The sequence below is a fragment of the Osmerus eperlanus genome, chromosome 22 (genome assembly GCF_963692335.1).
Source record: "Osmerus eperlanus chromosome 22, fOsmEpe2.1, whole genome shotgun sequence".
In the NCBI taxonomy this organism is placed as follows: Eukaryota; Metazoa; Chordata; class Actinopteri; order Osmeriformes; family Osmeridae; genus Osmerus; species Osmerus eperlanus.
The window spans coordinates 6,833,109-6,857,942 of NC_085039.1; the positions used below are offsets into that span (position 1 = coordinate 6,833,109).

The 24,834-nt window shown below is 47.2% G+C and overlaps 3 protein-coding genes across 6 annotated transcripts; 1 reads left to right on the top strand and 2 right to left on the bottom strand.

Annotated features, from left to right (window-relative positions):
* Positions 1–75: 75 nt before the first annotated feature.
* On the bottom strand, positions 76–4,442 carry taf5l (TAF5-like RNA polymerase II, p300/CBP-associated factor (PCAF)-associated factor). 2 transcript variants are annotated; one of them, XM_062448962.1, is made up of 5 exons: positions 4,011–4,442; positions 3,399–3,540; positions 3,083–3,187; positions 2,185–2,942; positions 76–2,014 (listed from the first exon to the last, which is right to left on the bottom strand). In XM_062448962.1, the coding sequence occupies exons 2-5, from the start codon at positions 3,535–3,537 to the stop codon at positions 1,214–1,216; spliced, it is 1,803 nt and encodes a 600-aa protein (XP_062304946.1). In that variant the 5' UTR covers positions 3,538–3,540; positions 4,011–4,442; the 3' UTR covers positions 76–1,213. The 2 variants fall into 2 exon arrangements, with proteins under 2 accessions (XP_062304946.1, XP_062304945.1); XM_062448961.1 differs by having other exon boundaries at positions 2,185–2,945; positions 4,011–4,441.
* Positions 4,183–7,272, top strand: c22h22orf23 (chromosome 22 C22orf23 homolog). Of its 2 annotated transcripts, none has more exons than XM_062448965.1 (7): positions 4,183–4,548; positions 4,811–4,904; positions 5,002–5,064; positions 5,245–5,424; positions 6,089–6,220; positions 6,456–6,556; positions 6,888–7,272. In XM_062448965.1, exons 2-7 carry the CDS (start codon positions 4,811–4,813, stop codon positions 6,999–7,001), a joined length of 684 nt encoding a protein of 227 aa, XP_062304949.1. In that variant the 5' UTR covers positions 4,183–4,548; the 3' UTR covers positions 7,002–7,272. The 2 variants fall into 2 exon arrangements, with proteins under 2 accessions (XP_062304949.1, XP_062304948.1); XM_062448964.1 differs by having other exon boundaries at positions 4,185–4,553.
* Positions 7,273–8,720: 1,448 nt separating this feature from the next.
* Positions 8,721–24,797, bottom strand: micall1a (MICAL-like 1a). 2 transcript variants are annotated; one of them, XM_062448967.1, is made up of 17 exons: positions 23,738–24,797; positions 20,469–20,517; positions 18,805–18,946; positions 17,284–17,384; positions 14,805–14,858; positions 14,668–14,774; positions 13,823–14,421; positions 13,641–13,701; positions 12,878–13,302; positions 12,036–12,385; positions 11,696–11,830; positions 11,236–11,362; positions 9,985–10,075; positions 9,672–9,745; positions 9,335–9,449; positions 9,158–9,204; positions 8,721–9,006 (listed from the first exon to the last, which is right to left on the bottom strand). In XM_062448967.1, the coding sequence occupies exons 1-17, from the start codon at positions 23,878–23,880 to the stop codon at positions 8,861–8,863; spliced, it is 2,766 nt and encodes a 921-aa protein (XP_062304951.1). In that variant the 5' UTR covers positions 23,881–24,797; the 3' UTR covers positions 8,721–8,860. The 2 variants fall into 2 exon arrangements, with proteins under 2 accessions (XP_062304951.1, XP_062304950.1); XM_062448966.1 differs by having other exon boundaries at positions 12,036–12,427.
* Between the last annotated feature and the right edge of the window lie 37 nt (positions 24,798–24,834).

Genomic DNA, 24,834 nt, shown 5'->3' on the forward strand with positions numbered 1-24,834 from the left:
CAAGTTTGATAGAAACATGAATTGTTCTTTGTAGGAAGTTCTTTTGGCATCGAAAATGTTAACAAGGATGACAAGTGTTTAAATAACAACTTTTAATACTAATCTATAAACAGACAAATGTTTTTTGCAAAGAAAGGGATCAGAATTTCTTTCGAACCTTTATCAATCAGGAAATGTCTAGAGAACAGGAAACGTGCATCATCCTGTGCACCAGGATGTAAAACAAACAAAACCAGTAATCAGCTATTACAAAAGCAGTCCGATATTCCAAAATATATATTTACAATTAATATATACAAAAATGCCACTAGCTGAATAGTATGAAAGAATGATGTTGTATGCTTTGACAAGCCATGCAAATTAGTGCCAACCACCTAACTTTGTCCCACCGTTAGAACAAATGTTAATATTGGACAGTATTTGCATACCACGGTTCACTTACAGAAGTTTATTTACAACTACAAATTCTCTTTGAAAATTCCAAGGATTAGGGGTGGTTTAGTAAGCCCTTACATTCTAAGCATTTTCTTTTAACCAAGCTTGTGTCTGTGGTGTAAACTGTTGTTGACCATCAAGGCACTAGATGCATTAAGTTATCATTCATTGCTCTGATCGTCGCAAATTATACAATGAACGCTTCCATGACAAACTTAAATGAAAAATAACACCTGGGGAAATTAGAAAGTTATGAATTTTCAAAACAACTGAACAGAACATAGTTTTGATCATGAGAGGAAATAGCATATTGTTTTGTACTGCATGAACTTAAGTCTAACAAACAATGTTGGAGTTACATAAGATGATCGTTAGGCTACATTAAGAAAATGATCTGAAAGCCATTTCATGTCAAAAGCATTAGAACGATACATTTCTAACAGACTGGTGACCGGCACATTATTTGGCAAGACCTTTTAACCTTGAACTGATCTCTTATCAGGTTGGCTCTGGGAAGACCACAAAGGAGATGTACGTATGGTTATCTTTTTAAATGGAATTTCACAAAATGTAATTGTTGTTTTACACAAAATAATAAACTTATTATTTCAATGACATTGTTACACCTGTGCCATAGCTCATTGTTTGGTGGCACTAGACACAACATCTCCATGATGACCATGTGTGAAGCAAACTCAGCCAAAACAATCCCCCTTCGTAAACATCAAACAAACCCAGCAGAACGACTCATAAGAAAAACAAAACCCCACAGACGGCGCTACGGTTCCTGTTTCTCCTGCGCGGTCCCGGTCACCATGAGGAGATTGCAGGCCATGAACTGGACGTTGAGCACGTTGCTGGTGTGACCCGTGTAGAGCCCCACCATCTCGCCGGACGAGCCGTCGGACGGCGCCCCCCCGCCGTGCGAGCTGCGGATGTCCCACACCCTGACCGAGTTGTCCGTGGAGGAGGACGCCACCAGGCTGCTGTCGGGGCTGAAGGACAGGCTGGTCACGCTGTCCGAGTGCCCTCGCAGGTCCTTGTACAGGGCCCCCGAGGCCAAATCCCACAGCTTCACCCTCTGGTCCTCGCCGGCCGACGCCAGGTACTTCCCGTTGGGAGAGAAGGCCAGTGCCAACACCGGGCCGCGGTGGCCGGTGAAGAGGCGCACCGACGCCCCCTGCTGGGTGCTCCACAGGCGGACGGTCTTGTCGGTGGAGCCTGTGGCCAGGTAGTTGGAGTTGGGGTGGAACTTGACGCAGTCCACGTCGGCCAAGTGGCCGGCGTACAGCCGCAGGGGGTAGGTGCGCGAGAAGGTCCAGAGGCGCGCAGTCCGGTCGTGGGAGCCGCTGGCGAAGTACAGGCTGCAGGGGCTGACGTCCAGGTCCCACACGGGGTAGGCGTGGCCCTGGTAGAGCACCGTGTTGGTGAAGCTGCCGAGGTCCCAGTAGCGGATGGACGTGTCCTCGGAGCAGGTCAGCAGGCCCGAGCTGTCCGTGAGGAAGGCTGTGCGGAACACGGGGCCGCTGTGGCCTCGCAGGGTCTTGATCTCGCTTCCCGAGCCGTCTTCCTCATCCGCCTGTTGAGAAAAATGTTTTGCATTTAAACGACTTTTCAGTCTGTGTGTCTGAAAAACAACTAAATGTCCACGGAAAAATGCTAACAATACGGTCACTTCAAACAATACAACTGCGCCTTAGAAAGCCATAAAATAACAAAAACAAGTTCGACCCTCTCAAATCCTCTCACCTCCTCCTCCAGCATGTCGCAGGCCAGACGGACGTGCGACACGTCGACCCGGTGCGGCTTGGCCTTCAGCTTCCGGGCCCTCAGGCTCCACAGCTTGACGGCCGAGGTGTCGAAGCCGCCGGCCAGCAGCCTGCTGTCGGCCGACACCTCCGCCGCGTTCAGCAGCTGCTCCGTGTGGTGGAAGGCGTAGAAGCACACGGTGGTGAGCGACGGCGGCCCCTCGCGCACCTTCTTAATGCAGTCCTGCAGCGCCTCCAGAGCCGCTTCGCTCTGCGGGATCCCTGCAGGCACCTCCACGCCCTCCCCTCCCTCCGCCCCATCCACGCCCGCCCAGGACGAGGTGGAGTTGGGGGCCGTGGCGGCCCCGCCGCCCGTCCCGTAGAGCTGGTAGTCTGTGCGCGGCGAGGTAGTGACCTCCACCTGCAGGTGAGTGCTCAGGGCCCTGCAGAGGGCGCTGTTGTCCTCGCTCTGCAGGTAGCGCAGCAGGTAGCTGTAGGCCGGCTCCGTCAGGTGCACCACGTACTTGTGGTCGAGGAAGGCGCAGAGCTTGGGGTTGGCCGACACGTCCTGCGAGGTGAGCACGTGGCGGAGCTGCTCGACGGTGGCGCGCTGCTCGGCGTCCTGGAGGAACATGCCGTGGAAGCGGCTGTAAAAGCTGTCTACCGTCCCCTTCAGGCCGCAGCGCACCATGTCCAGGTGGAGGTAGACGAAGAGCGGGTAGAGGACGCAGCTCACCTCCTTACCCCAAGATACCTCTGCTTCTGGAGGAATGACAGAACAAAGAGTGAATATTCTTGTTCATGTCACGAGCATGTACATTTATATTCACGACGGGCCTTTAAAAAACATACATTGATGTTATTATATTTCCAATTCTTATGTAAGTCATTACTGATACCTGAGAGAAAGTTCCGTAGTCTAGAGAACTGAACCTCGTACTGTTGGGGGTCCGACTGACAAGGGGCGGCAGACACAATGTTGGCACATCCTGACTCTGTCTGTACTGCTCAAAGAAAAAGTTACGATGTCAAGACTACAGTTCTCGGAGTAGAAATTCACAGTTCAAGAACATTGTTTTTTGTTTTATTCATAATAAGTCTCAAAACCTTCCATTGAGTCTGGGGACTAGCTTCGTTAACCTAGACGTCCCCATCTGCCCTGCACAACCTCTGTTGATTTTACGGTAACCTCCCTCCAGTGATAACCACCCTCACCTGTCAGGTTGGCAGCCATCTCTTCAGCAGATTGGGACAGTTTCGCCCCCTTCAGGGCACCCTCAGTGTCCACATACTGCCTCCGCTTCAGGTACTGAGCCACGGTGTACTGGATCTGCTCAGTTCGAACCCGCTTCATTGCCTGAATGAAAACGCAACCAATACGTTTGTTAAACAAATGGTCATCCTTACAGTCAACTTGGGTATTTGTGTCCACATAAAATTACACTACCAGTAACGTTCATCTTCCAAGCCTCCAATGGTTACAATTTAGCTTGTTTTTTCTTATTTGTGACAATTTAACTGATGATGCTGATGGGTCAGTAACAACCTAGCAAGCTAGCTAGAGCTACTCCAATACCGTCAAATATCAGTAGTCAAGAGCAGCACTTATACACATGGCATTCATTAGTGCTTATAGAGTTAAGGTATTTTTTTTAACATCAATTAGCTACCATTCATAGCTGCAAGTTAACGTTCGCCAAGTTGAATGGAAGCAAATGGTTAACCTTGCTGAAAGCTAGCATCGAGCTAAGGAGGGCCCTTTCGGAAGTTTTAGCGGGATTAGCGCACGCATTCTGTCACATTTTAAAATAACATGAGAACACTCACTGCATATCGCGCTGATCTCCTTCGTCGTTAAGTACTATAAGTATAACAATAATTGTGTCCAGTTTCAGTTGATTTCATGGAACACAACCGCTGCCTTTCGTAGTAACTCCATCGTGCATTAGCTACCCACTGTCTAGCTAGCTAACGGGGCTTGGTGTTTTCATCGTTCGATCGGCTAGTTATGTCTGACTGTCAAGCAAAGGCCTAACACACCCCACTCAGGACTATCTCTACATTGCTCTAATAAAAAACAATTGATATGTCATGCCAAGCTCAAGATACAGGAGCTGTTAAATACAAATGCAGTAAAATGTCAAATAATCGGAGAACGCGATTGCGGGGATCCTAAAGCAAGACAAATGAAGTGCTGCTAGGAAATGTTTTTTATAAGGGCTAGACCCAGTTGCATGCCTCACCCCCTAGCGGTAACAATGTTGCAGTCGCATGGCTGTGTACCTGTGTGGTGCCTGTTGCTATATCAACCGGTGACTGCGTCCCGGAAGACCAATCCCAGAGACTTCATGGTGTAAAATTCACGGTATAGTAAGTATTTTATTAGTAGTTGTACCTGTTTGTACCTTATACGCAGTGTTTGTTTATTGTAATAATGTAGTAAGCTCTATATTCCTATTTTCTAACACAAAACAAACATAGGGGCACCTTTCTGTGGTTTTATCTTTGGATCATTCTTCCGTGTGGTCTCCGTATTGAGGGACACAGAAAGACGTACACTATGTTACGAATAGATTGTGAGGTCAGGTTGCGTATTGATAACCTAACGTGTGTCTCTTGCATTGTAGATGGAGACATCTACCCGGAGGCAAGCCGGTGGAGGACTGTGGAACTGTCCTAAACAGACACAATACAGCAGGGAGACTCAAGACATGCTCAAATGTCGGTTTATTATTTATGCATGTACCAGCTCATTTGTCCAGAAAGTATAAAAAATAAGGATTTAATTTAGCAGAGCTTTTCTTCTTTGATCACACAGTGATGATGCAAGAGTCAAGGCTCACTAACTTCCAGCAGAGACAGATTAACGAACGTCTCAAAAGTGAGTATCTGATTCACACTGGGACTCGGAGTGGCCTACAAATGTGCTGTCTCATGGAATGAAACAGGTTAATTGGTTCAAGCAGTTGGGCCTTAGCCTGTATGGCCTTAAAATGGTTTGTTCATTGTAAAATAATGTGTGCTACTGGTATGAACATTTTTCATGTGACATCTCCGACAGAGGGAGCAGCATTGCCGTTGACCTGTAACCCCACGTCCTCGGCCCCACCCCCTCCACCCCCTCCCAAAATCATCAAACCTGGGCCAGAACGTCTATCAGCCAAGCCTCAGAGGCGCAGCGCTGATAAGTGTAGTTCAGGGGACAACTACACCAGAGATAGGTTCCGCCCCAGTGCCCCATGTACGTATGTTACCCCTCTACCTTAACCCTTGTGCTGCCTTCGGGTCACATGACCCAAAGGTTCATAACCAACCACCGTTGTGTTTACCCAATTTTACCCAATACAAAAACAAATAAAAATAATTGTATTTTAACCATTGCAATGTGGGGGGTCTGAGACAGCCCAACAGTTAAAAGAAAATGCTTCACTTTGTTTTTGTAGGAGGTAAATTTGTCGCAATACGACGGTGGGTCACAATGACTGATGGGTCAGAATGACCCGAAGATAACACAAGGGTTAAATCTGAGATTATGGACATTACAGAAACAGCCTGTCTTCTGATAACTGATCTATTTCCAATTAGCAGGTCAGACACCAAGTGTATCATCTATATTTTTTTCTTTCTATTTCTCTGAATATCTTCAGATATCTCTATTTCAGTCTTTTAGGGTTGTAGGTTGGTTTATGTGCAGTTCTATGGTTGTGAAGCCCTCTGTGACATTGGATTTAAAAAGCTTATACAAATTCAATTTGTTGATTTATCTGGACTCAACCTGTACTTGTGTTCCTGCTGTGTTCCTGCTCCAACAATTACTGGAAGACTTCTTCTCTCCCTCTTCTCTTTCTCCTCTTCCTACTTCTTCTTTACCTCCTATTCCTTTTCTTTCTCCTCCTCTTTCGTAGGGGATCTGGAGAAGGAGAAGCGAAGGCTTCAGAACATCCTGGCCACGGGGCAGGAGGAGCCCAGCCGGCCCAGGAAGGTACCACAGCTCCAGGGCCCGGAGGTGGGGGAGGAGCGGGACCGGTTCCAGGAGGGTGAGAACCTCCCTCCACTTTTTCCCCCCCCATTATCCAATGGTCTGCTCCAGAGAGATATACTGCTCTGACCATGAGGAAACTCAAGTGTTTGTCTAGACCCTGCCAGTACTCGTACACATCAGCTCATCTACCTGCCAACAGCTTGCATACACAATCAAAATCTCAACTATTCAACTTAGTTGAACTTGAGTTTAAAGTCCATTCAATGAAGTTTGATGTGTTTGGGTCCAAGTTCTGGATGAGATTGAGGAAAGGAAGCAGTTTCTGGAGGAGATGACCACTCTGGGGAAGGGCAAGAACTACTATAACATTATCAACACTGAGATATCCCAGGTACACTCCATTCACCTCTACAGTGGTGCTACTGTCTATATTTGACAACAATGTTAGGGTTGAATGCAGGCATAATTGATCATATTATATGGGGCCATATTATATTATTAGGATTCTACAATAATAATAATAATAATAATATCTTATAGTTATCGAGTTTATTTTATGGTTGTTATTATGAACCTTGATTGTTAGAATTTTGTCAGAAATGGTCAGAAAAGTCAGAATTGAATTGTTGGGTAAACATAATATTTTGATAAACTGACTAATGGTAAACTAACATTTACTCTTTGGTCCTGTTTACACTGACTATACTGCCCTTTGCTTACAGAAAATCAGAGAGCTGGAGATGATTGACAAGGCGCTCAGTACAGAACTGAGGACCCTGACAATGTCAGAAAAGAAGGCGGAGTCTACTGGAGAGGAGCCAGGAAGCCAAGACTGACAGACAGGAGGATGCTGCCATCTACTTAACACCTTGGATTGCAGTCTTTCCTTCCGTTTAACGCATTCTCGAATGCTGTGATGTACCTAATGTTATGATACTGTATGCATCTGAAAGGGAAAACTTTTGTGTAAACTGGATTGTAGTGGAATATGTGGTCTTACCTATGAAGACACATTGTGTCTATATGTGATTGTGTGGTAACCAAAACACTGCCAATGAAGAAAGGTAGATGTTATAAAACTGTGAAACATCCCTGACAATAAATGACCGAAACACTTCATTAGTTGCATTAATGTTTTATTTCTCTCGTCTCCCATATTTCTAAGCAATCATGTTTGAATATTTAACATTATTGCTGTAGCTCTTCAGAAGCCCTTGGTTTGAAAAGGAAGTCAGGCACAAACCCACAGGAAGTGACATGACACTAACACAGAAATGGTGACACAGACAAATAAACAAAACTGAGAGCAAGTTAGTACAGAGACAGAGGAAGACGACCAGACCATACCCAACGACAGTCACGAACATACACAACTTAGGACAGACGGCTCCTCAAATACAATTAAATAACGACATGGCACTCAGGAACAAGGAATCTCAGCGTATCAACTTTTAAAGTTTGATTCCAACTTTTAAGGCAAACACAATGAAAGTCCGACAGACAAAACACGGAAAGGCATTGTCAAATATAAATTAAAAGATTGCATATTTTGCAGCATCTCTCCCTAACAGTTTAACTGTTGCTATGGTGTTTTGGATAACGGCTAGCTACAGTGTAGTTCAATTCTATGTTTTCAACGTTTCCTTATTGCATTTTATAGCCTCTAACGCTCTAAAATTAACATTTAGAATGGAAGCGAAATAAATTTAATACATCTAGTGCTGTATTTAAGTACGCTCTTTTCTAATCTTTAACACATAAATCTGTCTTCCTATCCAGACCAACTATATAACCATGATTCTCCAACCCATGAAATTGTCAGACATGATATATACATTTCAGTTACGTTACTACAGCACAGTTACAACATTACTGTAACTCGTCTGTAACATATTGCAGATCGTAGTATCACTGTAATGAACATGGGCTTTAAAATATCCCTCATCCACCATAAACATTCAGGTCAGCTTTTGCCCTGACTAATCAGGACCCTTAAAACATACAACCAAAATATCCTTGAAGAAAAAAAAACATCTGCATTATAAGATTTAACCAGATGCAGCGCTCATCAATATAACTTAAAATCCATCTACTATCCATCCATACCGTTTAGACATTCAGGGAGTGTTCATAAGCATATTATGAAACGATAAGACACAAAAAAAAACATCTAGCCAGAGTTGAAATCTACTGTTAAAAAGACAAGGCCTAAGGGAGGAAAGGTGCAATGTAAAAATGATTTACAGACACGTTAACGACAGGGGCGTTAAGACGTTCCATGCTCGGCTCACTGCTTTTGCCGAGCGAGCTCTCAAACCACTTGTCCTGCTCACCATATTTGTTTTCGTGTCCAAAGCCAGAAGGCAACTTAAAAAATAGATATGAACAGAAACACACTGGAGAGGCTACTGCGGGTTGGTTGTGGGAAGAGCGTCGGATTTGATGGGAGCATCTTGCCCAGGTTGAGGGTTGCGCGAGTCTTTGATAAAGCCGTGTGTACGTGTAAAGCTGGAGTTAGTTCTGGAGTTCAGTGTTTCAATATCTTTTTTTTTCCCTATCTTCATCTTGTCTTTTTTTTGTGACAAAGATACATGTCCTTGCTCGGGGGGTGAGAAGGTTGGTTTGGTGGGGGCAAGGCACCCTCTTCCTTTCCTATACCTATCCGTACTCCTTTCTTCGTTAAGTCATCTCTCTTTCAGCTCTCCTTGTGGGGGCTGGGGCCCTTGTGGGGGCTGGGGCCCTTGCCGGGCTCCCCCTTGTGACTCAGCCTCTTGAGGACCTTCATGGGTTTAAACTTCCCCCCTTTCTTCTTCTGCTCTACTTCCGGATCCTTCTGGAAGTCTGGGAAGGAGGAGCGGAGTTAGAACAAGCTAACATGAGGCTAAACGGAACTGAGTAAATCATTGGATTCATTAGTGAGAGTGTACAAAGAGAGAGAGAGACACAAAGATCTCACAGAAAGAGAGAAAAGAGTGCTTAGGTCCTCCCCTACCTTTTTTCTTCAACATGGCCGCCAGAAGTTTATCCTCTTCCTCTTCCCTGTTTAAAACGCGTGATTACAATTACCGTTAGCTTAAGGGCCTGATTGTCGGCTATCCATTATTACAGCCTGGGCCACACTGTCCAGCACTGTCCATGCATACAACGTCAACGGACGGTAGTTGATTACCTCTGCCTGTCCTGATCCATGTTGTTGATGATTTGGTTCCGTTGTTCGATGATGGTGACTAGCTCGCCCATCAGCTCCTGCTCCCGCCCCTTGTCCTCATCGCTCCAGTCCTTCTCTGTGGGATGGATGGATGAAAAAGAAGATAAGGATGGAGGATGTGAATGAATGAGAAAGTGCAGAGCGATATCCGTTTTCCGGCTGGTTCCATTTTCCCTTGGTGGCCTATTCCCCTGGCCCGAACCAACCCCTAGTATACTTTGCAGCTTTAGTATGTCTTTTTGGTTTGGAACGAGGGCTTCTGGGGCGAGAGGAAGTGAGGTCCTGCGTGTACACACACCTGGCTTGTTCAGGAGACACCTGAGCTCATACTCCACATCTGCTTGTCTCTCCTCCAGGTTCTGCTGCTTGTCCCTGTAGAGAGAGAGACACACACACACACATATTATTACACCCACCTTTACCACAGAATGTATTATATTTTGACACGCACATTCACAGGGTACATACACATAAAGCGGCACACACACACACACACACAAAGACACACTGCTTTACTATACTACGCTCCAGACATGGTTATACTGTCACACACATGCACACGCACAAACACACATGTTCACACACCCACACGTGTACACACAAACACGTACGTGTAGACCAGCTCGGCCTCCCTCCTCACGAGCAGGTGTTTGTCGTGGATGAGGGTGAACCAGTCGACCAGCAGGTGTTCCTCCTCCTCGTCTGCAGACAGACAGGGAGAGTGCCGTGAGGAACCGGACTCACAGGACATTCATTAAGAGGGTGTCTGCAGCCAGGGCCAGTATCTTCTAGAACAGTGGTCTTCCAACCCTGGTCCTCAGGGACCCCCTGTCCTGCATGTTTAAGATGTTTCCCTGCTCCAGCACACCTGATTCTAATGAATGGGTCATTCTGAAGCTCAGCAGAAGCCTGTTAAAGACCCATTCATTTGAATCAGGTGTGCTGGAGCAGGGAAACATCTTAAACATGCAGGACAGTGGACCCTGGGGACCAGGGTTGAACACTCCTGATCTAGAACATGCAGGACAGTGGGTCCTGAGGACCAGGGTTGAAGACCACTGTTCTAGACCAACAATAGAACCACAGCCCTGGAGCACCACTATGTTTCATGATATAGAATGCGGTGTGTGTAGAGAGCTTGGGTGGGGGTCTGAATGTATTTATGTGTGTGTGTTAGGGAGCGAGCAGGCGTGTGTGTGTATTATGGAGCAAGCGGGTGTGTGTGAGAGTGAGGGAGTGTGTGTGTGTGTTAGAAAAGTTAGAGGTAACTCTTTATCCTGTATAAGAATGATACCGTGTTCAGCATTCCTTGTGTGCAAAGAGAGGCCTACCCCCAAATCTGAACTCTGGGTAAACATACAAGACCCTTATCTTGGGGCTGAGGACTAAGAAGAGTCGGGGGTTGTTTGTTTGTTTAAAGGAGATACTGTTTGACAGAGCTAGAAGGAAGACTGAGGTCTGGTGACCATTAGCTTGTCACCTAGTGGGGGTAGGGTTGATGTTGTAAAGATCCATTGCAAGGGACGCACACACGCAAACACGCACGCACACACGCGCGCGCCAGGTCTATGCAAGGGAGCCAATGAAAGAAGAGCCATGGGACATTTGCATGCCTTTGTTTTAGCTAATGACTGTGAAGAGCGGTTTCTGTTTAAATAGGTTGCTAGCACAACATGCTAGCGGACAAACTTTGTATCACGATGGCGTGTGATGTTTTTTGTCTCCTTGTGGGCCGGCCGCAAGCAATAAAGCTTTCTTAACTTCTTCACCGACTGACTGTGCAATGCTTGGTAAAGATGAATATTTCTGACAGTGTGCGTCAGGGAGTGTGTGTGTGTGTCAGGGAGCGTGTGTCCCCTCACCGTTGGGGTTGTCTCTGAGCTTGCTCTCCAGCTCGACTCCTCTCTGCTCCAGCTCATCCAGCTGCTTCTCCAGCTCCCCCATCTCTCCATGGATGTCCTCCACTGGGATGTACTGGTCGGACTGCACCTGGGGTGGGAAGACACACACACACACGGTTGGACAGCAGAAGTTCCCTCCCGAAGAAATCCCCTTATAGGGTATAGCTCAGTGGCACTTGGCTGCATATCAAGAGGTCGAAGGTTCAAACCCCCCTCCCCCATGTTGTAAGTCGCTTTGGATAAAAGCGTCTCCTAAATGGAATTCACGAATACACCTGGAGAGTGTTTTCGCTGTAAATTCCACGACATTTGAGATGAATGTCCTCAATAGGACTCAAACATTTGTTATGGTTCACCGTAGCTCTGCTAAGGCCACAGACGACGCCACCAGTAGGAGGGGGGTTTAGCTGTGGGGCCCCACCTTGCGTTTGATGAGGGGGAAGCCGTGTCCGGGGGCGGGGGGTCTGGCCGGCCGTGGCCCTCGGGGGGGCCTGCTTTTCGGGGTGGATGCTGAGGGGGAGGCCTTCCTGTTGAAGGGGTTCTCCTTGCAGGGTCGCTGTGGGGGAAGGGGTGTGGGGGGGGGGGGGGCAGAATGAGTCAAGCAAAATGTCCTAAATCGATACCATGTGGATGACAGTCATATGGAAATGTTCGTAATGATGGCTCAAGATGATCATCTATGGTGAGGTATCAAGGTATCAAGCTACTATGGAGGTGTTTTAGGAATATTCCCATGTAGGGAAACTATAGCTGTTCCGTACCTTGCTACGAGGGGGCGGGACCGCGGGACTCCCTGATGCAGCCAGGGGACTGGCCGTGCCGGGGGGCCTCGGGGGCGGCGGCCTGGCTGCTCTGGCCCCTGCGCTCCGATTGGTTTGCGGGGTGGCGGGGGCCGAGCTGGTGTTGGCTGGAAGGGAGGGAGGGGTGGAGAGGTGCGGGGCCAGGCGTTCGGAAGAGGAGGCGGGAGGGGCGGAGTCACAGGGCCCGGAGATGGAGGGCTCAGAGACACTCTTGGTGAAGGGGTGGTCCTCGCCGGCCCTGACCCCACCCTTCAGAGGAGGGTGGGAGGAGCTGTGGTCGGAGGCAGAGGATAAGCTCTCGACGCTAATAGCTGGGGAGGGGGAGGAAGAGGAGGGCTGAGAGTGAGAAAGAGCTGGGGGAGAGGACAGGGCGAAGTGCGGGCAAAACAGAAATTGATAAGAGTAGAATTTTGAAACGGAAATCGAGAAGGAGTTGGATATGGGTAGAAAATTGAGAAAAAGACAACAAAAAAATAACACAATGAACATCCAACACAAAACACTGTTTCACACATTACATATTAACAATCGCACACATCATGCCTGAAGTGGTTTTCCACAGTTGATGGACTGAATATGAAATATAAACAGCTGCTTTTTCAGATCCAATCCAAACAATCTAACGTTCTCTGTACGGTGTTTAGTCAAACGTTTCAATCAGTTCAGTACTGGTGAGTTTCCATGAGATATGCTCAACCGGTTTCACTTTCAAGGGCCTTTATATTGATGATAATATTTATTTCTAATAATAATAATAATATTAGGTAACACCGGCACTAGGAGTTCAAGTTCCGTCCACTGACCTGTGTTTGAGTTAGGGGGCTGAGGTGGTCGTGGCGCTGGGCCCTTCCTAACCCTGGACCCCCCGGGGCTGGCTGAGCAGGAGGAGCTACCTCCGCTAGGGGGCGTGTCCTCCCCCGTTGTCTCCGCCCCCTGTGTGATGCTGTACCACGGGTGGATCGCCGCGATGGTGGGCGGCACCGCCCCTCCCCCCGCCTCTTCCTCCCCTTCCAGCCCCTCCTCCTCGTCATCCTCGAAGGGGTTGGCGGGCACCGGGGGCGTGGCCGGCCTGGAGCCCGCCCCTTTGAGAGAGGAGAGAGAGCCTTGGTGTGGGGGCGTGGCTGTACCCGGGGGAGGGGGCGGGGCCGGCTTCTTCTTGGGTTCAGATTGGACGAGGGCTAACCAGGGTGGGTCTTTAGGTTTGGGGGTGTCGTTGGAAAGACTAGAGCTGGGGTAGAGTGAGGGGGGGGGGGGACAGAGAGACGGAGGAGAGACGACAACAACGCAGACAGATGAGTTTACAGAAACAAACACACACACACACACACTGACAACCCACATGAAGAACACAAACAAACAATCCTGCTGCTTCACAGATGGATGGAATGACCCAAGCAGCTAACCAACGAGGCCGGGGGGGGGGGGGGGGGGGCAATGCGTTCTCCACAATCCAGAGAATTCTACTATCCAGAAACCTAGATAATTCTACTATCCAGAGACTTTCAGCTCCCCACCGTAGGCCCTGACAGCTGTGGCCCTGCTAGACTCTGAATACAGATGACTTACCGTCCAGGGGAGTGGGATCTGTCGCGAGGTCTGGGAGCCGGGACAGATCTCCTGTGTTCACCTGTCAATCAAAAACAAGAAAAGAAAATACACAAAAGGTGAGGATAAGGAAAAGTTGGAAGTAGGCTCCATTCAACAGGCATTGGTCATCTCGGCTGTCAATCATTTGCTCGGCTGTTTACCGTTGACTGCCAGGCTGTCCATCACCCGTGGTGGGAGGACCCTGGGGGCTGGCCGAGGAGGGGGGGCCACCTCCGAAACACGTCGAGGGGCGGGCACTGGCCGACCGGCCCCTCCCACATGACTAACGGGCGATGCCGGGAGGTTGCCATTGGCTGTTTCGTTGGCCGGTGTTTGAGACTCCTCCTCCTCCTTCCCCGTTCCTTCTTCTTCGTCGCTCTCGTCGAAAGGATTGGGAGGAGAGGAGGGCGGAGGGGCGGCCTCGCTTTCTCCGCTCCCCTCGCTCTCCTTCGAGTTTGTGAGGACAGTTGGAGGAGGAGGAGACAGTGTGGTGGACTCATCGGCTGGTGTGGAGTGGTCTTTGGAGACATCTTCATGCGGAGGAACCTTTATCTGGTCTCTCTCGGAGGGTGGAGTTTGAGGTGGAGTGCGTGGACCAACCCGGGCCGACTCGACCACCACCGGCTTCTTGCTGAGGTCCGGTCGGCCGTTCTGATTGGTCAAGACCGCCCTGCCAAAGTGATGCGTGCAGACCAGAGATCCTGACTCATTTCCTGATTTGTAGGAGCCAGGAAGTAGGGTGCTGCTACATTCCCTACACCTGAGGGAGAGAACAGAGAGAGAGAGAGAAAAAGGGAGAGGGGGCAGACAGAAATAAAAGTCAAACGGATTATAGTAACTGCAGTAACTACAGTGCATCGAGCAATAGACTCCCCTCTACTTGATACAACACAAATTCAAGTCAAAGCTGACAGTGGTTTTCTTTTTGGAAATTAAGGACACCAGTTCCTTTGCCATGACGCACGGCTCGCTGGCCGGATGACGGGGCACGGCGGTGGGGGGTCACCTGAAACAGTTGCGGTGGTAGAGCCTGCCGTCGACCAGGAACCTCTGCACCAGGTGGACGTGCTTGCGGCACGCGGCGCAGGTGCTGCTGAGCGTGACGCGCTGGGCCTCCGCCGCCCCGGCCTCCGCCGCCCCGGCCTCCGCCGCCCCGGCCTCCTCTCCCGCCACCTTCTGCCCGGGTTCTGGGTTTGGCTAGCGGGCGTGGGTTTGCGTGGTGGTGTGGGTGGGTGGTGGTGGCGAGGGGAGATGGAGAGGATAAGGGCGGGGGGAGGATGGGGGTGGGGAGGAGGGGGGAAGGGTTTGGGGAGATCAAACACGGAAGTCAGGAAAGAAAGGATCGTCGAGGATTCATTGGGCTCAGGCTGCCTAGTCTAACCCAGTCTGCGCTTCATCATCATCATCATCATCATCACCAGATCATCTCTCTCTGATCCGGTCTTTGTTATTGCATTTCGTTTCATAGTTTTATTGGTGTCGAAAAAAAAAGAACAATTAAGAGTGTAGAGAGGAAAATTAAGATTGTGTTCATTTCAAATCGAGTAGGCCGTGGTAGTAAAGATAAGAAGTAAAATCTCTCAATGCTTTTTTTTGGGGGGGGGGGGGTTAGGGGGCGAACTGTAGAAATGGTTAGCAACAAGGGATTCCCCAAACTTGGCACACACACGGTAAAGAAGTAGAAAAAGGTGTGTTTGGTCATATAAATAGTTGCGTTTTGGACCCCTGCCCCTTAACACCACCCACTCAAACCGACCCCCCCCCTCCCCATCCTACTGCCTAGGCCCTGGACAGGAGAGAGGAGGGGAGATCAGAGGCGAGGAAGAAGAGGAGGATGAGGGAGAGGAGTGAACTTCCGTCTAACGTGATGGGAGGAAGAGGAAGACGATACGTGGGGGACGGGAGGAGAGAGTTGTAGAGAGCATGCGAGCGAAAAGGGGAAAGAGAGAGACAGGATACAGAGGCTATCTTTATAGACATGTCCCCTGTGTACCGACAGATCTCCCATAGAGTTTGGAAATGCTTATTTACTTGAGCTGTGCACCTTAAGAATGTAAAGTGCTGTCATGTGTACACAACACAGGAGAGCCTCAATTATCTAGAGCTAAATGTGTGATGTTGGAGGGGGCCCATTTTTCATTTAAACATTTGATTTAGAATGTAAGTGTGCAGAAGCACATTTTCTTTTAATGTTCTGCTTTGGAAAGACTGTTTTAACATTGTGAAACATGGAATTTCATGAAGAATTGCACTGAGGAGAGATGAGTATTAACAATTCACATTTAAACTGCAAACATGTTTTCAATATCAATTTGACAGGGTCTTCCAATTCTCAGCAATTTCTATAATTTAGTTTTGCTCCAATCTGACCAATTGCAGCAAAGTTGTCTGCCGAAGATTGTCAGGTACACAGGTCAAGTAAACTGGTTCCCCCACTCTAAGACTCGTCACCACATGCAGTAACAGAAACATGCCTTAAAATCAAATTCAACATGATTGTAGATATTAGGAGTTCTATAGAAAGAGCTTGCTCATGCAGTCATGTGCTTCCAAACACACTGGCAATAAGACAATACAACAGCACTTGTTTCAAATAAATAAATAAATAAATATACAAGTCACGTTTTTATCTAAAATAAAAAACGTTTTGTAGTTTTCCGCCCTACTCACGACTATTCCTGCACCCATACCAATTCCGCTCATTTTCTAATTCAAAGTCACTTTTCTTGAGTGTCTGTCTAGATCCAATCCCAGTTATTTACCAACTCTTAACTTAAAGGGGTCATTGATTGCAAAACCGAGTTTACCTTTTCATAGTTGAATAACGACAGTTCGGTGGGTAAAATTGACATACAGTGAACTTCAAGTCCCATTGACACCTCTTTCCTATGCAAATCTCACAATTTGAAACTGCCGCTGTAAAACAGTTGGTTTCCAAAAAGCCACCGAATTGTTGTCAGTTCGGTGGCTCCACCTTTTTTGGCTCTGGTCTGTACCTTTGTCACGCCCCAAAATCTTCATACACATCCGACCGTATGCTTATCACAACCGCAAGCTGTAAGTATGATTTTGTCGCTAACAGTTATTAGCAATGCTAACGTATCCTGTATCTAGCATAGGTACAATGTGTGATTTAGTTTATTGGCAATGGGGCTAACATCATTTAATTTTCCTTACTGTGTTTCATTCTAATAAATAACCAGTTTTTTCATGTAAATCTACAATTCACGATGCATGTTTGCTCGTTGTAAACCAACCAATCAGCGCGCAGCTCATCTAAATATTCATGATCATACCATAAAAGGGAGAAAACCTCTCGATTCATTGTACGGCTATTTCACAGGGTTGCATTAGGACACATAGAACAGCACCCGGGCCATTTTCATCCCAACCAATATTACATACCCTATTCGGATACCTTAAGGAACAGTGTGAAATACCCTATCAAATCAGTCAATGACCCCTTTAAAAATGAAAAACATATTAGTTACCATGCATGTTAAGTAACAAATGTATGTGTCTCTAGTGTTACATTACTTAAAACACGGGTTTAGAAGTACGCATGAACTGCATGTTGCGATTCCTGAATGCTCCTTATGTGTTTCTGCTACCGGTTTCTTACCTCAGATTCTACCATTTTGTCCTCCAGGGGGGCCGTGGGCTTCTTTTGGGCTGGCTCAATGTGGCCTGTACCACTTGGCCTCTTCATGCTGGGGGGGTTGGCTACACAAATGAAATAGGGATAGAAATAGAAAACAAAATAAATAGTTCAGTCAATTTCTGTTATATTTGTGACATGATAGAAAGCAAGCTTTTACATGCGGCTATAAATGGCACATGGGTCTTATATAAAGCCTGTTTATAGTTATATAAAGTCAGTTTATAGTTCACACACTCAAAACTCAGACTGCCTTGAGTTAGTCTGGCCCCAAATACGTACTGTGGAAGAAATTGGGATTTCCTGTGTGCTTACATTAATCACTAATCAATAGAACTAGTCATTGGATACTAGTTAGTACGTTTATCATGTAAGCTTGCTATTAATAACAGTATATTGTGTCTATGTGTCAGGTTAATAGATGTTTGGAGTCAGGAGAAAGTACTGGCTAAACGGTCCTTGTCATGACTACAAGGAGAGCTCCAACTATGAACTCTAGTGTGAGAGTTGTCATGTGTTGGGAGCAGTGAATCTCTTTCTCTGAGACTGTTGTAACGTCATTCCTGCCTGACTGTCACAATCTATGTTTACATTCTTGTGCCCTATTAAAGATGGTCCTTCGGCTTTCGGAGCTGAGAGAGACCTGGTTGAGACCTAAGCTTGGTGTTGTGTTGTCATTTATGGTCAGAAGACTGGTTTTCTCTCCCAATCTGCAGATTGATAAATACTTATTAAAATCCAGAACTCAACTGAATTTAGTCACTCCGTTTATGAAGAGACGGACAAAACACTTTCCTCATCAGTACACAATGCTTCACCAAACAGAGGAAGTGATACAGATATGAGACCGTGCAGGTATTCTATATATTTAAACTAACCCCTGAGGCATTACCACAATGTCCTTCAGAACATTTAAGGGACATTTGACAGGCCATATTAGCAATGAGGCGACATATGCAACGATCTCTCTGACTGTCGGATTGTGATCCGTATGGATCCAGTATGGTTTTACCTGTCAGGGGAGTGGGGCAGATCACTTAGGGAGTGGGGCAGATCACTTAGGAAGTAGGACAGATCACTTAAGTAGGGCAGATCACTTAGGGAGTAGGACAGATAACTTGGGGAGTAGGGAGTGAATATGACACAGGTCATCACCTGGTTCAAATTATTGCGTATTTTTACTGCTGTCTTCAGAGAGAGGGATGCTCCCAATTATTAAGCTACATACGGATAGGCTACTGTGAAGAAGTTGTGCAACATCCGTTTCTGATATACACATCTGGACGGACACAAAAGTGTCGTCTTTACAGACCTGTAAAACTCGCCCACGGCCAATTTAGAAAATGGACAAGCACAGTTGTACATAGGGATTACGTTGCATCGAAAAAGTGACACAGTCCTTAGAAAAACGAAACCATGTAATCCAAGTTCGACCCTGACCCAGATCTAGAGCCAGACCGAGACCCTAGGTGAGTTGGCACCCACCGTGGGACTTGTTGGTGAAGAAGTTGTAGTACTGGGAGACGTAGGTGATGATGCTCAGCCTGTCGGGCACTTTCATGGACACCATGTCCTCCGGGTCCAACAGGGCTGGGATTCCCAGCTCCGTCTCAGCCACCTCGAACGCCTGAAGGAAGGACGGAGGATGAGAGAGCAAGATGAGTAGACCAAGTGAGTGGGAAAAAAGTGGACCTACTTGAAAATAGGCAGGGCATTGATGTACTCTGTGTGAGTGCACTTGTGTGTCAGTCCAAATGTGAGTAGTGTGTCGTGTCGTCACGTCAGCGGAAACTCAATGTCCCCGCTTCCGAAACACGAGCGAGCGTAGAGCTATATTTGTCAAAACGGCTTCCAATGTTGAAACTTGACGACATAGCTCGGAGGATATCCATCTGTCTAATTACAATTTCCTCGAAGGAAATGGATGCATTAGTTGTGTTTTGCCTCAAGCAGGTTCTGTTACAAAAGACTGAGGATACAATCAGATGGAAGTAAATCAACACACTGTAATCCACAGTCCACATGATTGCTACCAGTGACAGAGATTTGTTATTGTGTTTATGACAGGAAAAAGGCTTTCTATTTATCAGGAAACAGCTTGGGGAGAGGATTATGGGAAGTGTACATGTTTATCAATGAAGCCTACATTCTATCTAGACGTGAAATGTTGGCTTACTTCTTCAATTAAGGGTTGTAAACAAATATTTATAATTGAATCAAAACAGCAGTTCTCACAGTAATTCAACTACCAGCCAGTCCAAAAGCTTGAACAAGTAAGCTTGAACTAACCCTTGAACTCACAGAAAAGGTTTTAGAGAGAAACAATTAACAGAACTGAAATCTGCTGGTCATGATGTGAAGTTAATAACCCAGCCAGCCCCGGTGCTAGCTTAGCATGCTACGTGGTCCGCCTCAGATTTGCATGAGCTCATGCGCAGTGAAACGCTCCCACTGTTTAGAGAGAAAGTTGAAAAGCAGCCAGATGAGGTGGTTTGGACCACCAGCTGCTTTGGCCTCTCTCCGAAAGCTCCTACGCTCGTCGAAATGTAAATAGTCAAGCCGAGCTGCCAAAAAAAACTGTGTGCCTTTGAGAGTTGCTGTGAGATTTATGTCAATTTTGTGAACATCCCATCTTGTGATATTGCACAGAATGGGTCAAATACCGGCAACCAATGGAGTTGAAAACTTTTTGTTGTCCATGCCATGACTGTTTTAGTGTAGTTTGTTCACAAAACATGAAACCATTCAATTTCATGTTGCGCTCATTCCTTTTTGTTTAGTTTCAACTGCTTCTTTCCCTCCATGTCAAGTCAGGTTTTCTGCAGTGCAGGCACCTACGAAAGAGTCTTATCGTCTCTCTCAAACACACACATACACCCAACACATAACACTTCGCTGACTAACTTCAGACAACACTGTCACACCCATGTGAGGAAAAGGTCAATTAAGCCCTGCGACTCTCACAAGATACAAGCCCCCAGGACCAGAGTTCCGTTTGAACCTCATGTAACCAAGTTCACACACCATTAACTAAGAATGGAAGGGGAACCACCGAGACTTCACCTAATTACAGTATTTGACAACATGGAGTCAGCGTTAGTCTGACGCCTAAGTGTTAGTGCTCTCCAACCCGAGTTGCTCTGACTCACCAGGCGGTTGTTTTCGTAGACATTCTCTTTGGAGAGGGAGTTAAAGTCTCTGAAACAACAGAAAAAGACAGCAGATACACACATTAAAACACAATACAGATAGCACAAAAAAATAGTAATAACTGCATTCAAAACGACAAAGGCAAACATGGGCAGTCCAAGACATTCTCTTGGACGGTAGCAATGTGGTGGAGGTTTGCCAAAGCGTTTAGCCGTGGTAAGACAATTTGTTATGGTCAGTGCTTTGATGATGAAAACCATGATGAGCTCCACAGAATGACAGACTATTGGTGTCTGGCCAGACTCAACCACTTCAACATGATCCCACTCAACTGGCCCCGAAGACACGTAAACAGCGTTTCACAAGATAGCCCACTGGGATGAAAGGACCGAAGCTGGGCTGAACGGCAGCATGGGGCTGATAATAACTACGCAGGCTGTTAACAAGGGCCCCAGAGCAAGGAACCAAACCTGCAGTCCCACCAGTAAACATCCTGCAGTAAAGATGGAAAATGTCAAAGCCATTTTTGGGATGAATGTGCATGCATGCATGCGTGCCGCATGTGCTGGAAATGCTGAGGGAGGCAAAATAACCCCAGCCTAGGAGAGCTTTATCCCTGTCGAGTTCCCTGAAACCAATCCACCCTAAAAACCACTGCCCAGAAACACAAAGCCAGTTCTGTACTTTTTAAATCTGGCTCCCATGGCCACACATGCACTTAGCTTACCCGAGGACTACGTCACAAACACCCTGCTCCCTCTAAGTGAGGGCTCCCACCTTCACGGAATGCTCCGGGTTGCTCGAGCGCCGACGCTAAAGCTGGTGAGGCTAAAACCTGCCGTGACTGAAAAGTAGTTGCACAATCTCCCGCTTCGCCGCGGCGTCTACCCTCACAGGCTAGACCCCCTGGTGTGTCTTTGACAGTGCCGCACGACACTGTGACTAAGGCGCCAGCATGAACTTCATCTGCTGTGACTCGGCGACTTTCACACACGTGTTTATTTTGGGCCGGGGCGGGCGGGGGGCGGGCAGGGTCTGCCAACGGTCAGTGTGTCTGGTGTCTAACTACCAACCAAATGACCTGACAGGGGCTTTTTTGGACTTGACTGGCGGTGCTGCTGCTGCAGCCACAAGACCGGCTGCTTATGGAAACATGAAGCTGGCACGGTGTGCTCAGGGGTTTCTTAGTGCTACCTTCCATCTCATGGACCGTGCAGAACCATGCAGTGACCAGAATAGAGTTGGAACATACAGGAAAGAATTGGACATGAGCACACGTGGAAAAGGGAACTGAGAGCGAGGCAGGGATGGAAGGCAACGCAGGTCCCCAATGTCACGTGTACAAGGAGAGAACGACAGACGAAACGGGAAGGACTCGATGACACATGTCCCATGGCCTCGGCATCCGAAACAGGATGACACGGCAGTGATTAACGGTCCCATCGGTTTGACATTCAGGCCTTTCTGTGTGGGCAGCCATGACTGCACAATAAACCTCCACATAAACCCGAGAACCGCGCGACTCAGGCATGTGGCCTGTATCTCCCATCCTTCAGAGAACCCTCTAGACAAAGGCCCACTTCAGTAATAAGTGGAACTGTTGCAGCCTCGATCCTCCTGAATGACATTAGTAAGCTCCAACGTTGTCAAACGAGGCCTGCGCTGCGGTAACGTCATGGTGAGTTGCAGAGCGGTGGCGCTGCCTTCCGAGGACGAGCGCGGCATTAGAGCTAAATCCGGGATGACAGGCGGAGGCCCTAGCCGCAGATTAGCCTGACGGACTGTCTGTCTGGATCAGACTGAGGACAGGACGGGGGCCCGGCCCGGCTTGGCCAGGCTCCAAGTACTGGCTGCTGAGCTGCCCGGAGAGCTAGCACACACACAAACACACACAATTAAAGTTTCTTTCCACTCACTTTCAATTTGGCCCTCATACCCACTGTACATCAGCGCAGTGCAAGAAGCCGCCGTCTGTACGGCTCCACTTCCTTTTCTCACATTTGTCGACGTGTGCTAACACGGTGAAGGTGCACTCACTCTTGGTGTTTGTCCCTGCACTTTGTCCCCTACAACTGAGCAGCTTCCCCTTGAACCTGGTGCAGAATGCAGAAGACATGGCGAAGCCGCGCCTACGATGACTGCTTCCCTCATGCACCGTCTGCAGGAGAGGGGTTTCGCCTCATGCACAAGACTGGGCTCGCATGCCCGTCCCACCCCCACTGAGGGCCACATTTCCCGCATGGCATGCAACTCTTCTTACAGTGGCATGTATACGAACACCGTGTCTCTGAGAGATCAGGCCATCTTTCATGACCGAACGTAGGCTGCAGTATGCAGCGAAAACCATTGGACCACGGACGATGCACCTTTCACCCTGCGATGTCAGGGTCGAGTTATCCATCCTCTTCTGCCTCAGTGAAACCCATCACTGTGATCACATTGATGCAGTGAGTTGCTCTGAACATGTCCGAACTGTGGTGTGTGTGCGTGTTAGAGAGAGTGCAATGTACTGTACACAGGGGTGTGTTGTTACAGACAGGGCCAGGCCTGTCACCCCACATTAGTGGCAGAACATTTGTTTCTCCACTCTCTAGTCTAGTTTTACAACTTCAATGAGGACCTAGAGATCATTGGCCAAGCACCAAAATTGATTGTGGATTTAGATGATCACTGTGACAATGCACTCAGCTGTGTTCACGTCACTTATCTATATTGGCACATCAGTGGTTTGATTATAGAGAATAAAAATAAACATACAATAGCACAAACTCCAAGGCACACCTCTATATTTAGGTCGTACTGCATGTTATTCCCCCTTGTTTAGCCTTGGTGGAATTCAAAGAAAAGGGACCATGTTTGGATCACAAACGACTTAATCTTTGATAGCTGTCCTGTTTAGGTTAAATCGTAGTTTGCGATTTCGCGGAATTATCTTGAGGCGAGATCAGTTCACTTTGCGAGACCAACAAAGTGTGTTCTCGTACGTCCTGGAATAAATTAAGTAATCATTCCCTTTCATTTTACTTTGTAACGGCAATAATGCTTTCCCAAAATGTGGTATTGGGGTTAGTTTACTGCTGGCTGTGATGAGTGCGATGCGTTGTCAAGTAAAGCCTGGTCGTAGAATAAGAATCCATTGTGAATGCATGGAATCAAATGATTAAGTGAGTTTTATTTGAGCATAATCATTCACTCCATTTCGTTTACTGACGTCTATGCTTATTATATTAATATAAATTCTAATAAACGAAAACAATTTCATACTTACATAAGATCCGGTCTATATCGATGGATAATGGCACAAAATGCCAAGCCATCTCGAAAAGACGTCGACATGTTCTTTATTTCCACATCGTTGTAATTTTCGCATTGTATCCGACACCATTCTTGAAGAGCTTTCAATGAACCCATATTTGGAAATCGCCTAATTTGATACCTTCCTATCTTTCCCAGTGACTGACTTCCCTAACCCCCACGTGTGTAGTCTAATGATGACAGTGTCTGAATGAAGAAAAGTACTTAAATTCTTAATGCTACTTAAATTAGACCAATATTTTTTTGTGGTAAGGACAACACCCAAAATGACATAACTGGTTGACTAGCTTGTCAGGGTTGAGGTCGGTGGCTTGCTAACAAACAGCCCAACTTTGCCATCTCTCTCACAAACATCTTTACCTTGACTGCTTAACCCTTACAAGAAATGTGCTCGAAATTACTCAGTTAATCGTCACGAACCCAATACAACAAATGACACAAAAAATTGGAGAATCCAATGTACCTCAGCAATATCGCAACCTGGATTATCTTGAAAACCACGGTCCAAATTTAGCACAATCTCTCAACTCAATAGCCTAACCCCCAATCGTAGCTAGCTAATTTAGCTAGCTAGCTACTTCTAGCCAGCTGGCCAAGTCTAGCTAGCCATGTTTTTCCTCAACATTCGGTTCAATCTTGGATGGTTATATCGACCGTATACGTTCAACGGTTCAGTTCATGTTACAGTATCCTCCTTGAAACAGAGAGTTGAACTTCTTCTGTTGCGATGTTCATCCAAACTTGAATCGTGAACGCCTTGTCTTTTTCTTGGCTGCAATATTGTCCCATCAACCGGCCAGAGCAGCCACCCAAAACAAAGTGCGTTCCCCCTCCTCGTGTGCTCACTTGATTCCGCCAAACTGCAGTAGCTACAAATGTAGCCAACTATAACGCAGTTGTCTATTTACAGGATGCATGATGATAAATCTACCATGGTAAATTAATGGTGATATGAGCAGTCGCCTATCCTTCCAAGCCTTTATTGGCCGTTTGCCTGCCTTTGAATGTCAAGTTGTTGCTCCTTCTGCCCGACAGAGGGACTAAAAGCTA

Excerpts from the sequence above, each read along its gene's own strand:
- taf5l (XM_062448961.1), bottom strand. The coding sequence starts at position 3,537 with ATGAAGCGGGTTCGAACTGAGCAGATCCAGTACACCGTGGCTCAGTAC. Across the intron at positions 3,188-3,398 it reads GATGGCTGCCAACCTGACAG|TACAGACAGAGTCAGGATGT; the intron begins GTGAGGGTGGTT and ends TTCTTTGAGCAG. Across the intron at positions 2,946-3,082 it reads ACTACGGAACTTTCTCTCAG|AAGCAGAGGTATCTTGGGGT; the intron begins GTATCAGTAATG and ends TCATTCCTCCAG.
- c22h22orf23 (XM_062448965.1), top strand. The coding sequence starts at position 4,811 with ATGGAGACATCTACCCGGAGGCAAGCCGGTGGAGGACTGTGGAACTGT. Across the intron at positions 5,425-6,088 it reads GTTCCGCCCCAGTGCCCCAT|GGGATCTGGAGAAGGAGAAG; the intron begins GTACGTATGTTA and ends CCTCTTTCGTAG. Across the intron at positions 6,557-6,887 it reads TCAACACTGAGATATCCCAG|AAAATCAGAGAGCTGGAGAT; the intron begins GTACACTCCATT and ends CTTTGCTTACAG.
- micall1a (XM_062448966.1), bottom strand. The coding sequence starts at position 23,880 with ATGGGTTCATTGAAAGCTCTTCAAGAATGGTGTCGGATACAATGCGAA. Across the intron at positions 14,775-14,804 it reads AGGAGGCCGGGGCGGCGGAG|GCCCAGCGCGTCACGCTCAG; the intron begins GCCGGGGCGGCG and ends GGGGCGGCGGAG. Across the intron at positions 9,746-9,984 it reads GAGGCCGAGCTGGTCTACAC|GGACAAGCAGCAGAACCTGG; the intron begins GTACGTGTTTGT and ends CTCTCTCTACAG.